This window comes from Centroberyx gerrardi, chromosome 10 (genome assembly GCF_048128805.1).
Source record: "Centroberyx gerrardi isolate f3 chromosome 10, fCenGer3.hap1.cur.20231027, whole genome shotgun sequence".
In the NCBI taxonomy this organism is placed as follows: domain Eukaryota; kingdom Metazoa; phylum Chordata; class Actinopteri; order Beryciformes; family Berycidae; genus Centroberyx; species Centroberyx gerrardi.
In genome coordinates, this window is record NC_136006.1 from 17782679 (window position 1) to 17807037 (window position 24359).

At 39.3% G+C, this 24359-nt stretch overlaps 2 protein-coding genes across 2 annotated transcripts in view; one reads left to right on the forward strand and one right to left on the reverse strand.

Moving 5' to 3' along the window:
* The window catches only part of LOC139913682 (gap junction alpha-8 protein-like), a 15578-nt gene extending 9707 nt beyond the window's left edge, over positions 1–5871 (forward strand). Inside the window, 5 exon segments of the mRNA XM_078285885.1 lie at positions 3429–3515; positions 3672–3977; positions 4733–4856; positions 5103–5133; positions 5355–5871. Coding sequence (XP_078142011.1) covers positions 3429–3515; positions 3672–3977; positions 4733–4856; positions 5103–5133; positions 5355–5456 — 650 coding nt within the window. The 3' untranslated portion in view covers positions 5457–5871.
* A 1041-nt stretch (positions 5872–6912) lies between these two features.
* LOC139918154 (nectin-3-like protein) lies at positions 6913–18518 on the reverse strand. Its single transcript, XM_078285886.1, has 9 exons — positions 18099–18518; positions 17365–17695; positions 14225–14563; positions 13803–14108; positions 12477–12570; positions 11869–12023; positions 10886–10988; positions 10681–10796; positions 6913–10421 (listed from the first exon to the last, which is right to left on the reverse strand). Coding segments are annotated over exons 2-9 (1170 nt in total). The 5' UTR covers positions 17420–17695; positions 18099–18518; the 3' UTR covers positions 6913–10419.
* Positions 18519–24359: the final 5841 nt, after the last annotated feature.

Genomic DNA, 24359 nt, shown 5'->3' on the forward strand with positions numbered 1-24359 from the left:
CTAATTAATTGTTCTGCATAAAAACACCCCACACTGAAACAATGCTCATTTACTAATGTGCACATACACATTTCTCTTTTCTGTAGTGCTTTGGAACCAGGCCTTTAGGATCCTATTACAGTCCATCAGGATTGAGAATCCAATAAAATTCAAGCAGGAGGGTTCACAATCCGTTTGATTGTATGAATACCCATAATAACAACATGAATCCTCTTATAGGACTCTCACAATCCAACCAGATGATTCAACTGTATCCAAAAAGTTTGGTTCCAAAATATGATAGGGACCCCGTCATATTCTAGAACATATGATTTATTATTGGATTCCTAAAGGACATTTTAATTAGGGTTATGATTGCATCACAAATTCATATTGAACATGAGGAATATTTGAATATATACTGTGTACCTTCCACCACTAAGGGGCAGTATTGTTAAAGACATTTTGAATCTTGGGTCCAGCCTTTCTTTCTTTGTTTTGAGAAATGTTTCTGGTTGGACGGGACTTGGTCAACCCAGAAAATGGTCAGATCACAGGGGCAAAAAAAGCTCCAAGCCATCGTCTATTAGAGTGAGTGAATTAATTTGATATTAGTGTACAGTTTATAATTTGGGGAAATATGGCATCAATCCTTAAGATTTAAAAAGAGTTATCCCTATTCAAAAATCTCTGATCAGCTATTATTTATCCTCCTGTCTGTGGAGCAAGAAGGAGCAACAACAGCCTCACTGTATTCGAGCATATTCGACTTCTTGGACTGAGTCCTTGTGCTGCCGCTACTTTTAGCACAAGGCTGCTGTTCAGACTGCTGATGGGAAAGACCTTGATGCTGCACCAAGGCCACCAGAGGCTTCAGTCTTGGTCTCAAGCCAGGAATCTTTTAACAAGTAGAAATTAAATGCAAACAGCATGGACACCATTCTGCTCACAAGTTGTTGTGCCACACTGTTAGTTATAATAGTGGCTTAAAAATGTATTCACCCAGGAAAGGGTTAGGTTTATATACTGCGGATGTATGCTCTTTTTCAGTAACTTCATACTTATGCTCATTCAGTTCCAGACATTCATACTTTTTATGACCTTCAATAATATACTTCCAGGTCAGGTGGCCACGGATAGAACCATAGCATGGAGTCAATAATGAATAAAACCACGAGACTTGGAATCTATAACGAATAAACCAGAATAATGAATCTATAATGAGTAAACAACAATAATGAGTCTATAATGAATGAACCAGTTACACACAGATGATTAGACTGGAATAGCAATTGAATAATAAATCAAAATGGAGTAACAATCATTTATTCAGAGCACACAAGGACTAATGGGAATAAACACACAAGGGTTCAACATATGTTTATCACAGTTATCACAGAGTTATTGTTGCTATAGATAATAAACAGGGATCAGGAGATGTTGCTAAACATGAAGAAACTATTCTTCACACTATCCTGAGAATAAAACCCTAAGTGGACTATTACACCATGTAACGTGACACGTGTGTGTTGTGATCTAAGGCCTACAGCTCTCCCTTACACTCAGTAGATCCTATGAGTAGAATGGTACAATATCAAGAACACATCACTAATAAAATATTGTTTGTAGAGACCACAATAGCAAGTTAGGGCAGCGTGGGGTCTGCACTATTGCTACAGACTGTCAGTGACAAACAACAAGGTAAAAGCTCACAACATGCGCCTCAACCTCAAGAGAAATGTCACAAAGCGCACCACCCGAGCCAAGCCACCCACCTAGCTCAGCTCAAAATCAACTTCCTGTATACCAGACCATTTCTGGTTTCTGCATGGGCTAAGGCGGATGGCTTGGGCAGGTTGAAATGTTACATCTAACACTTCATTCTCATGCGTTTCAACTACAGTATCATACATATAGATGCACTATAGCGGTAAGCTTTTTCATTGTTTTGTATTTTTTAGATATATTTTTATTAATGTTCTCCATGCTGTACCCTCAGTCAAGTTGGACTAGAATGTTGGAATTTTTCATCTAACACTTCATTCACATGCGTGTCAACTACAGTAGTAGTAGTAGTTATTGTTAGGATTTTACATATTTTTTACATATTTTAAAATTTTCTCCATGCTGTTGCCCCAGTAACGTTGGACTGCATCATTGGCTGCGTGTTCAGGAACTTACCTATCTGAAGCAGATAGACAGTGCGGTAAGTGGCTATATTTATTACATCAATAATTGGGTCAAATGGTATGGAAAAAGGTTAGTGCCTGCAGAGATTGTATTTGAATTGCATAAATCTGATTTTTTTCATACTCATAGTGAACTGTTGAATTCAAATAATGGATTTGTTGAATAAATAAATTCCAAAATTGAATATGTAAGGAACAATTTGAAACTGAATGCAGCAAATTGAATGTGATTATTACATTTTTAGACATCATTTCGAATTCAGTTTTCTTAATTCAGATTCAGCTTTCTTGATACAAAAATCTGGGCACAAAGGACTTTTCTTTCCTAAATGTTGACTGGAAGGCAGCTGCTGCTCCTATAACACTCTTCACTTAGCCAACCACAAGCCCTGTGGCACTGTGCTGTATTCATCTCAACAGCCAATGATCGAGCCTTATTCTCTCCACTTGGTGAAAGAGTTGAAAATTGTCTCCTACCTGCTACTACTATGCATAGAAGGCACACCAGTTTGCTACATTACAGACAGCTGTATTGTTTAACAGCTATAGCTGTTTTCAGCGTTGTCATATTTGGATATTTAGCACTGGTAGTATAGAATACTGCTGAAGTACTGTATGTTGCATGCATAATTACTACAGCGAGGGATACAACCCAGATTTTTTTAGAAAGGAATTATATAAATGATCACTTTTTTCAAACATTTGTCTGCCCAGCATTCTAGTTAGCCTGTAGCCCCTACCTAGCCAACAGCTAGCAGCTGTTAGCAGGGGCCAGATGTTCACATGCTTTTAGACAACTGTTTTTTTTAGCTTGATAAATCACGTTATGATGTTCACTAACCTATAACAAATGACAAGTTTTGGAGAGGTGGCTGCCTTCCAGTCAACGGTCCCATGTGTCCATGTGTGTCTCAGGAGGCTGAATCTGAATTAAGAAATCTGAATTTGAATTGGGAAAACTGACTGAGGCGAACTGTGCCTTATAAATTACATTTTTATATTCATTTATTCAACAATACCAAAACATTTAACAATATGTTAAATGCTCAAATGTTCAGATGGTTCAACATGAGCATCACAAATTTAAATTTAAACAATTCAAATACAGTATATCTCTGCTGGCACTAATCTCTTTCCATACAAATGCCAATCACACATTCCAAAAACTGTGTATTGCCTGAATTTAACACACTATATCAACTCGCATAAACATGATGTTCCAAACAAAACTCAACTGTCTTTGTTTCAATAATGCTGAAGGTGGAATGGAGGACTTTTCTAGAGATTCGGTCATGAACAGGACATTGTCTCTGATATGGTGCATAAGCTGGATTTTCTCACCAACAGGTAAAATACATTTATGAATTTTAATATGCTCTTATTTTTCTCACCACCTGTAAGAGCTAGCAGGGAGCATATACAGTCTGATGAAGCTTAACATAATATTGACAGGGTTTAGGGGACATTAAATCTATCACATGAGATTTCCGTTTTCCCTCTCAGATGGAAACACCATCTCACAGCAAGCTGGCAGCACAGTGATCCTGCCATGCAGAAACCAATCTCTGAGTAAGTTCCTTCAGCTGACATGGAAGAAGGATGGGGGTCAACTGTTCACCTACAGTTCAGAGAGACGCATACACAGCTTTCCTGAAGCCGCCAGCCTCAAATTAAACATGTCTCGCACAGACAGCGAACTCTATGCATTGATCATCAGAGCAGCACAAGTGTCTCATGCAGGCAACTATACCTGTGAGACTGCCACCACTGATGGAGACTGGGAGCAGAAATGGGAGCTTCTCATTACAGGTGTGCTAATCTTTACATTAGCTGACACTTTAATAACCCCCATGATAAATTGGGTCATTGCAGCAGCAGCAGATAAGGAAAAAAAAGGGAAGGCTATACATAAGAATAGAGCAAATGCGGGATGGTTAAAGATAACACAACTGACAGTTACCTCTCACTAGTGCACACACATGAATGAAAAAATCCTACTCTGCCTGTTACTACCTGCACAGTGCAAACAATGTTCAGTGCACACCTGGTGAACCCGCACAGTGTAGACAATATTTAATCACCTGCTGCAAACACTCCTCGGTCCCCTAGAAACAACAAGAACTGCAGCTATGCCTTTAGGGTTAAAACAACACTGCACTGGCACATGTACAGGTAATGTCTAAAGATGTTTGAAACGCTGCACTAAGACCCCACAGTGGCTGACTGCTTCACACCTCATGTTGCACTCTACTGTAACGAGTATAGTCTCAAGGGAGCTTCAAGATTACTGTACTTCATGCCACATCAGAATGTTAAGGCTGGCTTGAGAGAGCACAGGACCTGAGAGCTGCATGCCTGCATCACAGGATGGCTGTGGTCTCTTTCTGCTTCCTTGTTGAAACAATGACCTCCCAAACCACAGCTGCATGATGTTCATTTAGATTTACATTTACAGTTTACAAAGACAAGTCAGTATTTACATGGTGTATTTTGAGCTTCCATCTATACCGCATATTACTGCTTTAGTGAGTTAGTTGGTTGATTTATACACATTCTTCTTACAGATGGAGCAGCAACTGAAACAAGTGGGACACTGATGATTGTGATAGGAGCTGTTGCTGTATTTGTGATCTGTTTGATCTTTGTGGTTTCCTGGATCAGTCTAAGAGCCTGCAAAGTACCGGTGGGGTAGGTCTGGTTTGCCTCTGGTCATTCATTAACTCAGGAGGACTTCCTACCTCAGTTTAGTTTCTTGAATTATTGTGTGCAATTGTTGGCATTATACAAAAAACACTATATCCTTCCATGCTAATAAAGACAGGTGACAAGGATATATACAGTATAAGGATATAAATAAGATAGATGGAATGATCATCTAAATTTCAGGATTGTGCAAATGTAACCATGCCCCAACATCAATCTCTCTTTTTACAGAAGTGGCATTCCACCTCCCACTACAGAAATGGTAAATATTGTAATTATTACAATTAATGACATTTTAGAAAGTATAAACAATGTATAGAATTATAAGGAATGGAGTTCATTTTAGCAAACTTAAGTAAAACAATTCCCAATTACTTGTCAATAGACAGATTGATTTGTTAAGACAATTTGCTCTCCACAGAGACTGAAATCAAATTATGTAAACTGAGACATTCATTCTTGTTCTATCCATCCTTTTTCAAGGTGCAGGAAGAAGATGTTTATGAAAACTGCCTGGTAACTGTTGCTACTAGTCAACTAGAGTCCCGTAGTCAGTGTTTTCATCGCAATGATATGGCTCACTGATATGAAGCTGGAAAACATATAAAAGGGAGGGAGATTGCAGAGAGGATGGGAGTGTTGGGTGGTTAGAAGTGATGTAACTCACCACAGCATTCATAACATTGTAAATAAACACCCAAAACACCAATCTTATCTGGGATACCAATGCTCTCATTTAGTTTTGTTTACTCCATATCTTTTATCCTACATACTACATACAAAGGTGTTTGATGAAGTTTACAAGCTCTTCTTAACTCAGTAATGCATTTCATTTGTGTTCTCACAGAGGCAAATCGGGTTCATCCTGTGTCTTATAGTGTGAAACTCAACAGTTGCAAAGGGAATCCCAAAACATTGGCTGTTTGTTGCTAGGATGCTGCATGTCACGGGTCCATGGAACAAAGAGTAGACATAAAACTCACTGATGGCAATGAAAGTGAATAGTGGTAGAGGCTCAAGATTATGGCAGTGTGGTGAGAAAACCTTACCCTTGCTATACATTTAGTTTGTAACACCATCTGAATGAAGAATTTACCACCAGGTGGAGCTACTGGAGTAGAGCACATTGTGGGTTACTATTATCGTCTTCCTAAGACCTTTGTTTACAACACAGTTATGTTTTGGTTATGTTGGTTGAGGACAGAATCCCTGTGTTTCTGAAATATTTACTTTTGGGTATTTTGGGTAGCCATTTCTTTTCCAAAATATATATATTGCGTCTGGGAATGAACCCCTTCAATTATGAAATGTCAAAAACTACATACAGAATATGTTGCTAAGCCTCTGATGAGCAACTCAGGTCAGTTAGTGAAGTGAAGTGAAACGACATGAAGTGTAGTGAAGTGAAGTGAAGTGAAACGACATGAAGTGAAGTGAAATGAAGTGAATACAGATAACCATTAACAAAGCTGAAGGACATCACAACGACACCACAAAGCAACAGAGAAGTTTGGAAGAACACCAGCTGAAGTTCATGACTTGTACATGTTTTCAGTTCAACTCAAATTTGTTGCAAATTTTTGCAAATAATGGTAATTAGTCTTAATTAAAAGACTGCTCCTAAACAAGTACTTCAAACTCTCTCTTCTTCAGTGGAACTAGTCTTGTTCTGTCAAATATGTGGGATTTAATTCCTTTAAAAAAAGAAAAAGAACAACCCTCCCATTCTCTAACCACTAAGATTCCCATGACATTGGGACTTTCCCATCACAGCTGCTGCTTTCTTTCCACTTGTTGTATGTAGTCACAACAAAAACGTTGTTTAAGAACCGTCTGTGAGGGTGATAAAGCGTGATGCTGATTCTGATTCTGCTTATGAATGGTTAAATCTTAGGGTTACTGGATACATTTGGTGAGTCAGGCAAATGTACTTCCCTGGAATCTGTTGCTCTTTCACTGTAATCCCAGCAGGCTCAACATGGAGCATCTGCTTTATCAAGCTTTATCTTCAGTTGTCAACAGGGGGAAGAACAGGCAGGGGTGGCCACTGAGAACAATGCTTTACTTATTAACAAAATCAAGCATACAAAAAAACGCTGAAAACAGTTAAAAATGAGAAGGCACATGAGTAACATGAATAAGCAAATGCAAGCCAAACTTCAAACTACTAGTCTACTGCGCTATTCACAAACATGCTCTCTTCTCTAATCCTAACCAACAGCTGGAAAAGAGTCAAAATAACATGAAATAATAATTGTAGAATAATGTAACAGTAAAGCAGGCATAAAAACATCGTACCCTATTACTGAAATGCTATGACTCCCTGCAACCTCTCTGCACACTACAAAAACACACAGTTAAAATTAACTTAAACACACAGTATGTAATTTCTGCCGCTAGGGGTCTCTCAGTCAAAACAATAACAAAAGACGTAGTTTGATGACGTCGTGAAGTAGTGTGGGATTATGGGATTTTTTTTACGGGGACAGCTTCGGCGACAGAACGCGCAGCAAACGGGAATTAATAATCGTGATCCATCACGAGTGAGCAATAAAAACAATAGAATGAAAAAAACAACAGAGTGGCTAGCTAGCTAGTTCTGACTTCCTTCCTCTGTCTCTGACGTATCATCTGGTGTTTCCCGTGTTTCCCCGGAAGTTAGGGGGACATCATTTGTATTTAGTTTGATGAAGATTCATCAAACTATCTTGAATATATCACATTGTCAATTTATCAAACTATTTGCAGCTGCACATTTCCATCTACTGTGCGCTCAGTTTTCAAGATGTCATTATAATTTTTGGGCTGTTTACTAATTAAAGTATGGCGATTTCAAAAATCATGTTTTTTTTCTGTGGAATGTATGTTTCTGTGGAATGTAAGTTTTTCCCACAGGAGGACAACACTGTGGGACACAGTCAGTTTTTGCTATAAACAGAGGGGGGCGACGTCAGAATCGGGGGTAGATACCAGTGTACGAAAGATTTATCTCACTTCAGCCGACATGTCCTGACTTTTTGCATTTGTAGCGCCCACTAGTGGTACAGCTCAAAATGCTTTTGTGGGTATGTTCAGCAACACTTCTCAACATGTGTTTCAAATTTTGGCTTGATTAGATGAATGGTTAATGAGTTATGGCCAATTTAGTGTTATGGCGTGTTTCGTTAAAAGTTTATTGGTCGATAAAAGCCAAACCATTTGACCTATCATTAACCTTTATACAACTTTGAAAGAGGACGGTCCGAAGATTCTCCACACCAAGTTTCATGTGAATTGGATGAATGGCCTAGGAGGAGTTGCGAAAAAAGTGTTTCTTAAATAATTCAAAATGGCGGACAATGCAATATGGTGGACATTGAAAGTGATATATATGGGTTGGACTCGGCCCATTCCAAAGAATCTAGGGACACAAGAATTTTCAGTCTACGACACACGGTTCAGAAGTTATTGGCCAAAACGTAAAGTTGCTTGTTATAGCGCCACCATCTGGCCAATGTGCATGGGCTGCCTTGCCTGAGTAGTGGTGGGCCGTAGGAGCCCACCTGCCAAATATGGCTGCTGTAGGACTTACGGTTTCTGAGCTGCAGATACTTTTAGCAGAGAAAAAGAAAGAAAGAAAGAAGCAGAATAATTACAGCAAATACAATAGCGTTCCAGCACTATGTGCTTGGACCCCTAATTAAATAACTCAAAATACAACATGTTGATAACACTGGTAAACATAAAGCGTGTTCAGCAGGGTTCTACCAGCAATATTATTACAAACGTTTGTAACGACATAAGGCACATGCACTTCAGTAGAACAGAAGTACTTCATCTGAACAAAACACATTTTTAACCTTTGACCAACTGCTTAACATTCACACACAATGCAAGTAGACCAGGTTACAACACAATGTTCAAATTTTCTATGAACCATGACCCATGTAAATTAGCAGGCAAACCTCATGCCAGTTAATTAAAAAACATTACTAGTCAACTCAACCAATTTTATTTTAGTGCATATTTTGTGGGGTCCTTTGGGGCCTCTGTAAAGGGTAGTACCACTGGCAGTTATAACCGTTACTGGTTACAGCTGCAAAACCCACATGTCAAACTGATAAATGCATCCTGGTTTAACTGGTTTGCCTTTCAGTGCCAAGTTTTATTTAATAGAGGCCCAAAAGAAGGAAGGAAACACAAAAGCAGTATGAAGCCTGGAAAGCTGATATGGGAGTGGCAGACCCATTTTAAAAGGAGCATCTTCCAACATGCAGAGATACAGCAAAATGACCCAGTTAACCTAAACAGGTGCGGATAGAACACCTGCTGCTCTGCATGTCAAGTCAAGTTTCAAATCAAGTGAAGCTCATTTATATAGCAAATCATGTTTCAAAAGGACTTTACAGCAACAATCATCAAAATGAGGCAATACAGTGTTGTTGTTGTTGTTACTATTATTAGCATCTAGCCTAGCCTACTTGGCAGCACCAACCTTAGAGCCTCAGTGAATACAAGGAAAACTCCCAAGAAAAACCTTGTAAGGAAAAAAAAAAATGGAAGAAACCTTGGGTGGGCCAATTCAAAGGGAGATCCCCCACCGGGACGGCTGAGCGTGCAATAGGTCCCAGGACAAAACAATAAAATGGACAGTAACATGGACAATGGCAATGAGGTAAGAAATTAAATAAGACGAAGAGAAACGTGATGAGGCAAAGAGATGGGACTTCGGGCAGCTAGGGCAGCGCCTGTGTTCACTGCCAGGTGAAGTCACTGTGTGCGACAGGTGAAAGACAGGAAAGACAGACAGACAGCCACACACACATGCAGCTGTACTGAGCATGACCCACACACTCTGAGCACACATGCAGAGTGTAATGATCCATATTAATGCTGTCTAGGGCTAACGATTATTATCTAATGATTATTTTCATTATCGATAAATCTATCTATTATTTTTTTGAATAATCGATTAATCATTTTGTCTATAAAATGTCAAAAATAATGACAAATGGCCTTCACAAGTTACCAGAGCCCAAAGTGATTCTTAAAATGGCTTACTTAGTCTGACCAGCAGAAAAACTCAAGTATTCATCTTATAATGATATGAAACAGAGAAAAGTAGCAAATCTTAGCATTTGTGAAGCTGTAACCAGCAAATGTTTGGTATTTTAACTTGATTAAACGACTAAAACGATTAATCAATTATCAAAATTATAATAGATTCATCTTCGGTCGATCAACTAATCGTTTCAGCAGGAGAATGTATCGGTTCTGAACTGGACAGGGCTAGGGGTTGTTCGTATGACAGTAAGAATAGAAATGTTTTCAGTGTGGATTTGAACATTTCGAAACAATTTGCTTCCTTAATCGCAAGCGGAAGTTGGTTCCAAAGACAGGCAGCTTGGTAGGAACGCTCTGGTGCCTGCTGATTTCTTCCTGTTTCTGGGGACAAGCATCTGTCCACCGACCAACTGAGGCAGGACTGAGCAGATATGAGGGTCAAGCCAGGAATGTCTGCGCTACACAACTGCTGTGCATACCGTCGCCTCCATGGTCATCCAGAGGTCTCTAAGGGAGACAAATGTTTCATTAATACAGCAATTCATTTTATATGAAAGTGTCTGTAAAGATTTCCACGGTATCTGCAGGTTTCATAAAACCAAAACTGAAGACATTTTTAATGCTACCTGGAACTGAATTTAGGCTCAATCTAAAAACCAAAATAAAGGCACTGTCAAAAACAAACATAAAACATATAACACATATTAACTTTTGGGGAAAATAAAACACACAACAAAGCGACCAAACAAATAAGAAAATAGTTTACATGTTTGTCCTTCTTCTTCTCCTTCTTCTTCTTCTCCTCCTTCTCCTTCTTCTATTCTCCGATCTGATTGCGATGATAGGGGATGGCGTTGCTCCGCTGGTTTCCCTTCTTCTCTCCTGCTTTATGAACCACCAATTAATGTAAAAAAAACAAAGACTTAAATTTATAGATATTTCAAATAGAAATGTAAAATACTAATAGATACCTTGGCAAATATTTGTATTTATGCCAGAACCACATGGCAATACCAGCACCAACACCAATCAGGATTAAAATGATAAATAAGGTCCAACAGACGGTGCAGGCTCCTATAGGGAGACAGGACAGAGATAAGAAGAGTAGAAAAACAGGATTTAGAATGACTTGGTGGGATATATCTTATTACACACCCTGAGGTCATATCACCTTTTAGTTTGCAGGAAACTCAAAAGACTGAAGACGTCACCGCACACATAAGGCAGAGGCTGAGGCAAATTCTTAAGACCAACTCCTACTCATTGCTCAGAGGGAGAGACACTTGATAGCTAACCGCTAACTTTTAGCTCCTACTCTTGAGCACTCTCAGTAAATTTGGTCACAGTCACACTTTTAAGGAGAGGCGTAACTCTGAGACTGAGAGACTAATATTGCTCATCCGTAACAGATAGACTCTCAACCCCATGCTCCCATTTCCTTGGCTGTTTTCTTCACTTAACATTGTTCATTTGATGTGTCTAAATGTGTATGTTTACTGTGTGTTCTACATTTTCTCTATATTTTGTCTATTGTGAGTATGAATTTTATGCCTTGCTGCGCCCAAATTTCCCATTTAGGACAAATAAAGTCTGGAACTTGAAGACATAAGATTTCAATGTCCAATGCTGGGTCGTCTCTATCTTAAGTCTTTTCCTGGAATCAAGAAACATAAAATATACCGATAACTGACTGACTACTAGCACTGTATTTAATTGTATGTCGATGTGTTTCCCAGAGACAGCCTTCATAGAGATAGCATGTAATTTGAAATGTAATCTACCATTACCAGGAAGCAAGCTTTCACAGTCACAGATACATCTCAGATGCAACTGCCATTTTGAAACCATGAGATAATCACAAGATAGAGAGAGAGAGAGAGAGAGAGAGAGAGAGAGAGAGAGAGAGAGAGAGAGAGAGAGAGAGAGAGAGAGAGAGAGAGAAGACATATCTCGCCTGAAGTCAGGTGCACATAGATGTAACCAAATGTTCTTCCGTATGGGTTGGATGCCTCACAGCGGTAGAGGCCACTCAGGTCAGCGGTGAGGCTGATGAGCTGTAGTTTTCCACCCTCTGCTCTGACAGCAGACTGAGGCACCGGCTGACTGACTCTGAAACAGGAAAACAACAAGGCTCAGCATGAGTTGATCGATGTTCATAGGGCACAGAAATGCTGTCATTCTGTAATGTGTTCATTTAGGCATTGTTGTGTCTGTGGTTAGATATATAAATATGGACAAAGATATAAAGATGTGAAGCTCATTGAAGGTCTACCTAGTGTCGCTCCACACAGAAACACATCAACGGAGCAGTGGATGTATGGAGAATGGATGTATGGAGAATGGATGAGAATGAATTGTGCTGTGAAACACCCTGGTTGTTTCTCAACTCAGCTTTGCCTGTGTGCATACATTTTCATCACACAATCTGCTATAACTGGAACAGATAACAAGGCCTGTGAGAACAGCTAACCACACAAAGCCACAAGATGAATATTCGTCATAAAAAATGAATGTGTTTCTATGTTAAGAGCATTTACATTGAAACCGGTTCATTCAAACTACCTGCTCCAGGTGTAGCTCGCATTAGGATTGCCATCAGAAACGCATTCAAGCACATCTTTGGATACTTCACTAATATTCACTGACATGGGTGAGACTGCAAGGAAGAAGAAGAGATGGACAGCCATGTTATTGCAGTAACTGAGCAATATAAATGACATCAGAATGATAATAGAGTGACACCCAAGCTCTGAACTCGAGATCCCAGCATCCATAATGATAACGCTACCGCATAATGATAACTGAATACGAGGAGCCCAGAGAACAGGTTCATACTTGGTTCTACTGTAGATGATACGATGCTTTTGTTTGAGTTTGCAAATGCTGTTTGTCTTCTGACCAGTTTGTGTAGTTTGATAGATGACTCTGCACTGGGCAGTAGTTTCTTTCTAGTTTCCATGAGGGCATTGTAGGGCATGGTTACATGTCAGACAGGAATGTTTCCTCAAACAAAACACAAAGAGGAGACTACAGACAGAGGTGATATACACGTTTTTTCACTGTGGGACTTGCAGACAGTGAACTGATTGGCTCAGCATTATACCAGACAATGGCCTATAGTGTTAAGGTTGGTTGAGACAGTTGTGCTGTGTTCAGCTGGTAATGTGGTCTGTTATGAGAACTGACTCATAACAGACTCACAACAGTTTATCCTGTAGTGCACAAGAACATGATACAAAAAAAAAAAAAACTTAATTTAATTTAACGGTTTCATTTGAGGGTTTCCTTCTAAAACATTTGTCACAACCTGGCTCGTAAGGCCATGACAAGAGTGGGAGACACACCGTTTTCAAAGGTTTAAACAAAGTAATTTATTTTAACAAACTGAAATCAACTAAGCTCATACAAAAACATATGGAGTGTGGAAGTCAGTGGAGTCAGTAGTGTAGGGTGTGCATGAGTGCAAGTAGTGTGTGAGTGTTGAAAGGTGCATTTAAACAAAATAAAAGAAAGAACTAAAGAGGAAACCAAAACGGCCACAGCCAAACGGGAGCCTGCAAGGGGAAAAAAGAGAGAGAGTGAGAGAGACCAACAAATATATATACACTGGAGACACCGGGCCCAGGTGTTCCCAGTTGATGCTGACGATCCCCTGCCCCTCCCACCAGGTATCTGAAACACAAATATTCAAGACAGATGGCAGGAAAGGGCAGGGGTCGTCACACAGTAAATATCCATTTTGGAAAAATATTGCCATCTAAAATTGATTGATCATACCAACAATCATTTTATACGAGCATGCAGCATTTTTTTTTTCAAATGATAAAATGATGATTTCAAATGAACAAGAATGATAAACCTGACGTACAGCAGTAAGAGTGTACCCACAATAAACCTCTATGGTGAAAGGCAGGGTTTCCTCTGTTGTCAGGGCGACATGGGTGACCACACACTGGACCAAGTGATGGTTGACCTCTCTGGTTGGTACTCCAACCAGACTGCTGACTGTGGTGGTGGTGCCGTTGGCATGTTGGGTGGAGTTGGTCACCGTCCTCACCGATTCTGCTAGAGACCCGGTGTGCCAGCTCACCTGTGCAGGAGGCTTGGCACCAGCAGCCACGCAGCTTGCAAAGGTGACCTCCTTGACCCCCAAAACAGGACGATCTTCAACCTCCAGGCTTGTGTCTGGAGGAACTAAGAGAGATACAGTACACAAACAAACTAGTCAACAGGTAGAAAAGTAAAAACAACAGACTATTCTCTCTCAATCACAACCCAGAACATTCATTTAATACAAAGCTTCATTATACCATGCACTGTCAGATTTATCCCCGTCTTGTGGGCTCCGCTGGGGAACAAAGTGAAGATGCAGGTATAGATGCCTTCATCCAACAATCTGACATGGGATAACTGGAGAGATCCATTGTTGTCTTTTATGCTCCCAATAAAACTGAATCGATCAGATCCATTCACATGACGTGGGCCATCCTTAGGTGAAATGATGAAGAAGTTGTGGTTCACAGGATTTTCTCTAGTCTTCTTCTGCCAGGAAATCTGAGAGAGGTCCTCCACTGTCTCAGTCAGTCTGCAGGGCAAGGAAACGCTCTGTCCCTGCACCGCAGTCCTGTCTCCTCCAATCACCTTGATAGCTGCAAGGTGCATAAGATCTCAGGATATCAGGCAATCAGAAACATCCTATCATATCAGTTGCAGAAGACACACAAACTTGCACACACACACATTTTCAGGGAACACAGTGAGCTCCATAAGTATTTAGAATGGAGTTGTGGCTCCATTTTCAAGCCTTATTTTTGGGAATCAAGGTGCACGTGCAGGCAAGTTCACGGCACTAGCACACTTGGGCATAACCAGCAGATTTTTGGTTGATTGATTTCGTGTCCAGAGGCTACTGCAGCAGTGGCGTCTCTCGTTGGTATATTAGGGGGAATAAATTATCAGTAGGTGTAAGGCATGGCGTCTATCATGGTCAATCAAATCAACTCCTGTCATTCACTTTTAAAGCAGTGTGCTCCCTGTCATGGCGCACTGACAGTTTTGCAATGGATGACGCAAGTCCAGCCCGGCTGCGCCAAAAAAGGAGGAACCTGATGTGAAGGACATCATGTCCTTGTTCGGGAGTCAAAAGGCACGAATATACAGCCCCCCAAACTATACCGCCAAGGGCAGATGATGTCCTATTTATGGAGAATTCACATCTCTGGAGATACTGAAATCCCTGTCGCCATGTTTTCCGTGTGTAATGATGTAAATCGACAGTTTCATGCTAGAAGTTAATGATTCACAGAATAGCCACATATGCAGGTGTTTAAGACATGAACTGAGAAGGCGGAGGGGTAAGCAGAATTTACATACCAAAATTGCACTGCTCCACCCGATTTGTACTAACATTCCCCTCTAATGCGCTCCCGCAACCATTTAATCTGACGGTATTTTCAGCTACATTGTGTCAATTCTCTAAGATCTACAGCCCTGAACACAGGTAAACATGGCAAGCCGCTTTAACATAAAATGGTTGTGCTTGACTATCCATAATTATAGATATTTACAAATGCAATTTGACTAGTCATAATTATAATGTGACCAGTCAGAATCTGTAATTACAATTTGACTAGTAAGAGTGATAATTATCAGGCTTCGCAGTGGATATTGGTCTTGCAAACTAAGCCATAAACTAGTACAAGATTAAATTATTTCCAGTCTGAAAAGAAATACTTAACCTCTTTTCAACAGCAAACAAAATTGTTTATTGGTTGTTGTTATGCTCATGTTCTGTGCATGTTTCTCTTCAATAATTACTCCACTTTTTGGAATGAAGGGTGCGCTTATTTTGCTGTATGGATTGTCTGACATGAAAATGACACATCTTTCCGATATCTACAATTGCATTTTGACTTGTCAGAATGATAATTCAAGATATCTCCAAAATAAGATTTATCTAGTCAAAATTCCTTTCAAGATATCCATAACTTGTTTGTAGATATCTTTAAAGGACTTTTGACTAGTAAGAATTCTAATTTGAGATATCTCCACTTTAGTTTCGACTAGTCATAACTCCAGTTCAAGATATCTACAATTGTATTTTGACAAGCCATGTCTTAGTTTCAGATATCAAAAAAGATAATTTACATATCTTTAATTATGAGGAATTATAGATATATTTATTTGAAATTATGACTAGTCAGAACTACAGTGAAGATATCTTGAATTTTACATACAACTAGGCATAATTTCAATGGGAATTCACATTTCAGATAGTCAAAACTGAATTGTATAGATATCTTTAATTGGATTAAAGATAATGGGATTTTGCATGAATTAAGGGGTGAACTCATGTAAATGAATGAAAATGTAAGGTTATTTTAAGGGATCACTGGTTCGTAGAGGGTCGCTGCCTCACCACCCCTGGAACTGACTGCAACCCCACTACTGTTAATGTTAAATCCATCCTATTTATTATTACCCAGAGTTGTTTGCACAGTCTTGTACAACTCATAATATCTGCATAATACCTGAGTATTTGTACCCTGTACCACTAAAGCCACATCAATTATGTTCATGCTCCACAATGATCCATCAAACTCACTACAATCATATCATGATTTGTTGTGCCAGTGCACTGCTGGACTCTCAGCATTCCTCTCTACAGCTGCAGTCATGCATGGCCACATATTCCCTGAATGCATCAAATATATTTTGAAGATACATTTACATCCGCCAACGGAGTTTGACATGGGTTATGTTTTCACCCCATTCCATCTGTTTGTCTGTTTGTTTGTTTCTTAGCAAAAGTCTCTCAAAAAGTTATCATTGGATCTGCATGAAACTTTGTGGAAAGATTGGCCATGACTCGAGTCAAGGACTGATACCAACTGGCCAAAGGGGGCGTGATGGTGCGCGTGGAGAGAGTTTACAGTTTAGACATAAACATGCAGCCTTTATAGTTAAAAATGCCACACATTATGCTACAATTATGGTATTATTTTTATGACATAAAATATTAATCTGTGCATTCACTTATTAGGTGTGACAATTAAATACAAATAGACTAAAGGGCAGAAGGTTAGTGGATTCGATCAGTGGCAGAGAACAGAGTGAAAGAGATACAGTACACTGAGAACAGGCAACGCAAAAGTAGACCTTGAACACACATGCACACCGCACTATTGTCTTGAGCCAAGTGGTGTATTGTTATGTAGCCTATTGTTAAGAATATGATAAATTACTAGGCTACCATTAGCCTAGGCCTATATATTAAAGGAAAAATGAGTTATGTTGTTAGACTGTGATGCTCAGAGATACTGTCTGTCCCTGCATGCTGGAAAGTCCCTGAAAGGATCAAAACGACAAAAATAAATTGTGTAAATGTTTTTACTTCCACGGGATCAGCTTGCTTAAAAATAGCAGGAACAAAGTAAAGGCCAATGCATACCGTCAATATCTGTGGACACCATCACAGCAATCAGCAGCCACATGCAAGGCGACATTGTATTGTGCAGCGCTCAGTTCAGAGAAGTGAATTAATGAAGAACGGTCCCACAGATTCCGTAGGCCTACTGTTGAAAAGCAGTAGCCAAGCTGCCACGACCGAACTCCGTATAATCGCTGACGGCAGTCTGCTCCGGTTCGGTCCTCAAAGTGGATCTTTGACGCCCACGCCATCACCCGGACATCCAGTCCGCCTTCCTCTGACTTCTTTCCCTCAGTAAAGCCTGCCGAGCACAGCCTGATCTCCTGAACTTCCGTGAAATAAGCACGGACTCCTAAAATACAAATACATTTTTTTTTCACACCAAAGCCTCATTCTATAACAGCATCCCCATTACTTCTGCCTTTCTATATCTGGCAGACTAGAGGCTGGCAGCTGCACTGCTGCCATCCACCGTTCATTTTAGGCCAGGCATCACACATTATTCTTGGGTCTATCCTCGATCAGATGAAGACCAGAGAAAATGTTACCTAACTTTTTCAGGGCACTTTTGGCCACAAAATGTAATTTTCTTAATCAGCCATAAGTGTTAGTCTACCGACCCGAAGGAGGTGTTCCCAGCTCGGTCAGCTCCTTTAGAAAAACAACAGTCCTCTACCTGTTCCTCTGTCTGCACACAGCTCCGTCTGGATGTTTCCCTATCAGGACCAGGCTACTTCAAGCCGCAGAGTCCTTACCGTGCCAATTTCACAGCATATTGCGTCTCTCCTGCTGTCCAGCTTTTTCTTTTCCTTCCTGATGCTTGAGTTTCAGCTCGCCTCGAAAATAGGCGAGAGCAACGGAATGCAGTCGGAGGAAAGTCCTGCATACGTTGCTGCTGACGAGACAGGCTGTAGGCTACGTGCAATTGACATCCCTCTTAACAAGACACGGTTGTTGATTAATGAGGCACGAGCAAAGTGTGTTTCACGGAATATAATGCAGCAATATTCCCAACTTCATGAGCATGGAATTCGGCTGTACAGATTTACTGTTGCAACTTGCAACTTGCAGATAATGTCAAGCTATGATTGCTTTGTAATTGCTTAACTCACGGGAATATTCTTCTCTTACATGTATTACACCTAGGGATGGGAATTGATAAGATTTTATTGATACCAATGCCATTATCGATCCTGCTTATCGGTCCGGTTCTTTATCGATTCCCATATTGATTCCCGATCAATTTTCTGTGTGGAAAAAAAAGTAGGCCTACACAGGTTTTCAGCGTCAACGCAGCTGTTTTATTATCTCTTGAGTCTGAACACAGTGTAGAATGTCTGCCTGATAAAAAAAAATAAAAAAGCGCTCCAGGCAGCTTTAATTTTACAGACGTTACAAGTAGCACTGTTGTCATATTTCTTCGTGAAATGAAGCCACGCTTTGGACCGTTTCTTCCTCTCTGCCATGACTCCTTCTTGTTGCAAGTTTCCAGCAGCGTAGACGCAGAGTTTGACATCATGACGCATGAGTTTTTGAAATGCGCATGCGCAACTGTCAGAAAAACATGCTGGCATCGATAAAAGGAATTGATAACGTCGGAGGCATACGATTCCGATGGATCAGACAATTTGGAACCGTTCTCAACTGGAACCGGTTCTCGATTCCCATCCCTAATTACACCTATGTAGAAATAGGAAATTCCCCAATACAATTTAGTAGAAATGTAGCATAGTTCTATATCATAGTTAGGATGTGTTGTTTTATTTTATTTTTTTTAATTTATTTAACATGCATTTCGATGTAGAAGATTGCATTTAGTGTGAAAAGCAGACATGTAATTGGATGGGATATTAAAATAGGGCTGAATATAGTAGGCTATGTATGGTTGGTTTACAAGATTATTCACAGTTTGGTCCCTTCCCCTCTGAAGGACTTTATGAAGCTCCACTCAGATAACATCAGTAAACTACAAGGTCCTCAGTTATGAGTGACTGTTCTCCACCAAAGGTCTACATCATATGTTCATCAGCTTTCTCCATGAAGGCAACTAAAAAATGAAACTCCCTGCCTTCTCATATCAAAACTGCCTGAGATCTACACACTTTCTCAGTGATGCTAAAAATATGGTTAAAACAAAGTCATGCACACATTAGCCTATGTGTTACCATTTCATATGAATTTTAAACTTAACATAAATTGACTTAAACTTAAAAAAAAAAAAAAAAAAGATCATTCTAACACATCACTGCTATACAAGTAATCCCATTGGCTACATAATGTGGCCTCCAATACTATCTGCCAGAGGTTTCAAATTATGCATGGATTAACCACCTCTCTTACAAAAACATCCTCTAGTGAAATTGTGGCACCTCGCAAGATAAGTGCTTTTTCCCCACCTGGCCAAATTTCACCAAGCCTCTATCACCATCTGCTGGGCAATTAACAGATGTACAGTTTATTATCTCCATGCACAGAAATATTTGATTCATTCTCAATTTAAACTAAAAACTCAACAAAATGGCCTTTACATTTTTTTTAACTTAAATAAAATTCACACACACACACACACACGCACGCACATTTACACACCCATGTTAACTTCTGGCTTCTAATACATTTTTTCAAGATCTTCATATCCCATCTCAGCACTCATTTGAACTACATTCTTGTTGCCTCAGATGTGTCCATAGATTGAATTGACTCTGTACTGAATCCTCAAGTTGTGGTTTCTCCTGCCGTCTGTGCAGCCATCATGTTGAGCCAGAACCTCGTAGGGATAGAAGGTGAAAGACAAATTTAATATTTTGTCCATAGAAAGAAAGAAGATGAGAGAAGAGGAGGGATTCCTGAAATGTCTTAGGAGGAGCAGACGTGAAAACATAAGAAGGGCCGTGTTCTACTGACCTCTCCTCCTGACTCCCTGTGAACAGGAGCCTGGTCTTGACTCAGGGTCCTGGTCCTGGTTCTGACTGGATCCTGGTTTGAGGTCCTGAGTTTTCTGCAGATACAGAATCATGACCAATCATCACACACCATTCCATCTGAGTAAGCATAATAAAAAAAAGTAGTTCCAAATAGGTTCAGGGATATTTTTTATAAGATTTTGGATATGCAGGGGCAGTGGAGGGTAAACCCACCTACTCAGGTTCCCCACCTTTTTATTTGTAGAATACAGTTTACCCACCTTTTTATTTGTAGAATACAGTTTACCCACCTTTTTAGGCCGTCATGAGTCCACGATGTAAATTCACAGAATACATCATAGCAAGCGGTATCAAACTGGTGTAAGTTATGTGAGGATAGGGTGTTTAAGGACAAAGCAGAATTTTATGCTTTTGAAAATAAGGTTGATTTTGTGCTGGGCCAGCAGGTGGCAGCAGATACAGCTGGTGATCACACCAAGAGGTCTAGAGTTTGTCCAACATGTTGAACAAACTTTAGACTAATCTTCTCTGAATGGAAGATAGTCACTCCCTATCTCTTCCATTGTTTCTTCAGAAATGGGTGTTTACGAGCGCCCCTACTACCAGTAAACACAAACAAGCTCTAAAATGACTGGGCGAGATAGGGCTACATGGCTAAAATCATACTTTATGTGACTCTACAGCATGTGACCTTTTAATTTTTGAGGTTCTGGAATGAGCTGAGTGCAAATATTCCCAAATTCCATTATTCACATCACATGACCACTTGCGCTGATTGATGTCAGGTGAATGAGTTTCACACTGACGTCACTCATGGGATAAGAACATAAAGTGCATTTTTTTCAAAAATTATAGTTTGGTATTAAGCAATGGTTTGTGATATTGTGAAATTATTGTGCTGGTGGTAGTCTGACAACTATAAATGTAAGTGGACAATATTTATTTCACTAACATGGCTCATATGTAATAAATTATTAACACTGTTGGTGCATTTACAACAACTTTTTTGATGTTGAGAATTCACCCTTACAAAAAAGTCACATGTGAAAACCCACTTGTGAATTCAAAGCACATATGCTTTCTGGACACACAATTTTTGTCATGTTGTATTCTGATTCTATTATGTATTATGATGTAAAAATGGTGTTTTTTTCCACATGTGAACTTTTTTTTTCACATGTTCACCTGCCATTAGATACAGTATGTCAATTTGTTTCCCAAGTGAAAACTAAATATCACATGCAACAATTTGCAGGTGAAAATGTCAATGGGAAATCTCACGTTCACATATGAAAAAAAACCAAAAAGCACATGTGCTTTGAATTCACAGTTTTTTTTTACATGTGACTTTTTTGTAAGGGCACATACTGTAAGGCTGTATGGGGCCTGTTAGCTTGTTAGCCTACTTGTATTGATTTAGCATAGACGTTAGCGACTACCTCACTAGCGTTTGTTATAGTAGTTCACTATAGCTGCTAGGGTTGTAAACAAATATGTCAGAATAAATATAGACCTATTGTTAACTGTACATCTTTAATGCCCTACAACAATAATGGTGTACATCTTTCACCCAGGGACTGATGAGGAGCAGCATTACACAAAACAGTAAGCATTATTTAACCAGGAATTGATAGCAATGACATGCCAAATGTGTTAGGTGTTGAAGTCCGGTTTTTACTAGTTAAATGATGCCAAAATAATGAAGACTTTAAATAGTATAAGAAATATTTTATAAAATTTAAAAACATTGTCATTCATCACAGAGTGTTGTTGCTTGATGACAGATTAGAATGCAATAAATTTGTTCACATTCAAAGTCTAAATAATCCAATGTCATAAGGGAAACGTGAGTGGATTTTTGGATGTTTTTTTTTCATTTCCCCTTTAGGTTGACTTTTGTTGATCTCTCCAAATAAGTAATACTAAAGGGTTAACAAGTACACTGCCCATTTGGGGACACACATTTTTCTTTATTTTTTTTAGAATAATAGTAAAGACATCAAAACTATGAAATAACAGTTGCAGTGGCCAAAAACAAATCAAAACTATCTTATATTTTAGATTCTTTAAAGTAGCCACCCTTTGCCTTGATGGAAAGGCAAAGGCTTTGGAAAGAAATTCATACATAGGCATCAACTTCACTATTTTCCAGCATTGAAGCATAAGCCTTTAGATCAAAATGGCTTTATGATAATGAAAAACATAGTAGCCTATACATTCAATGAGATGTCCCCAAACCTTTGATGGCAGTGTATATCCCGCTCACTGTTTCAAATGAGCTAACAGGAGCTATAATACCAATAAGTAGGAATATCAGGAATGATCATGAGCAGAATATCAAGCAGTCATAAAAAACTATACTCACCTACAGAGCCAGACAGCTGAACAAGTGATGCCACTTAGAACCAATCCAATTACCAGAGGAAATATGTATAGAAAAGACCTTGACTGACTGGTTTCTGCACAAAATCAGATGTGGATTAAAGTTTGAGCTTTGACTTTTACTCGGTAAACAGTTGTCCTAAAGTTATTGGTGTTGAAATGATTACTCCTGATATGTGCTCTACTTGCCTTTGGGTTTCTCAGACACAGTTAAATTCCACTCAGTAGTCCTTTCACCTCTCCCATCAGTGACAGTACAACAGTAGACCCCTGCATCATCTTGTTGAGCGTTAGAAATATTCAACTCTGTAGGACTGATTGGGTCAGTGTTCATTCTGTGAGAGGTGAAACTGCTCTGAGTCTTATTATTTGACAAACTATGAACAAAGATTGAAAAGCTGTCTTTAACCCAGTTGATTTGTGTTGCATTCACCTCAGATATGTTGCAGCTGAGAATAACAAAATCTCCCATGGACACCACTTTATTTCTGTAGTTGATTGCTGGACGAAACTCTAATATGGAAGAAAATAATCAATGTGAATGAAAAAAACATCTGTATTTAAAGCCGCACAAATGCGTGAATCACAAACACTAATACACACACAAATCTTCACTGTACCTGCAAAGTGGCTGAGCATTAGGATGACCATAAAGAGCAGTTGCCTGGCGAGTAGAGCTGACTTGACTAGGCTGAACATGGCTGTCAGAGAGAGAGAGAGAGACAGAGTGGCGCCTTACTGTCACTGTCTTTAACACATTTATGGAAGATTAAGAAAGAGGGGGAAGTGGTCACATCACAGTGGGTTAGTTACCATGGCTCAGATCAAAGCTAAGATGTGCCACACTTCATGCTCACTTCTCTGCATTCTCGAGCATTGTCCTAAAACTTCAAATAGTCTTTTCTTGACTGGTTAGATTCATGATTTTATCAGATTTTCTATGAGGGCAAAAGATTTTGTCAGAATTGTAGTACTGACATTTCTGCTCAAGATTGGCTCTTGAATGAATGAATTTTTGTAGGTGGGGAAATTGATCACATTCATTATGCCATGGAATTAATATTCAAAACACAGAATGCAAACACTAATCAAACATCAAACATACCGTTTAATTAATATACAATACATTTATTACATATATTAATGCAGAAAAAGCATATATGCAAAGTTCAATGCTGAACCCTTTGTCTTCCAAAGTTATACTGTATGCCATACAGCAAAAGTTCTCTTAACAAACATTTCCATTCTCTTTGATCTACAGTTACCCTGTAGATCAAGTCAGGGCATGACATATTAGACTTTCTGTATAAGAATGGAAACCTTTCGACCTGTAGGTGGTCTCTCATTTCCTTTATCTCTATCACCTACACAAAGAGGCTGCAAAAGCATCTGACAAAAGGTGTGAGAACAGGAAACTCACACTGTTGAAGAATGTACAGGTAAACAGGCAACAGATAGATTACGAACAGCATAGTTCAAATTGTTACATTAATCATGGGGTTTGTACTGCCACTAGATGGATCACAAATATGAGTATGTATAGGCTAAAATAGACTTCAAGTGTCGGTTAATCACAATATCTGCCATCATGCTGTGCTATAGGAGGCACAGAGAAAAAGACAGAACTGAGAGACAGCGGTGAAGGAGAGAGACAGGCTTATACAACAGGCTTTTTAACATGGCTCATATGTCATAGATTATTATTAAAAC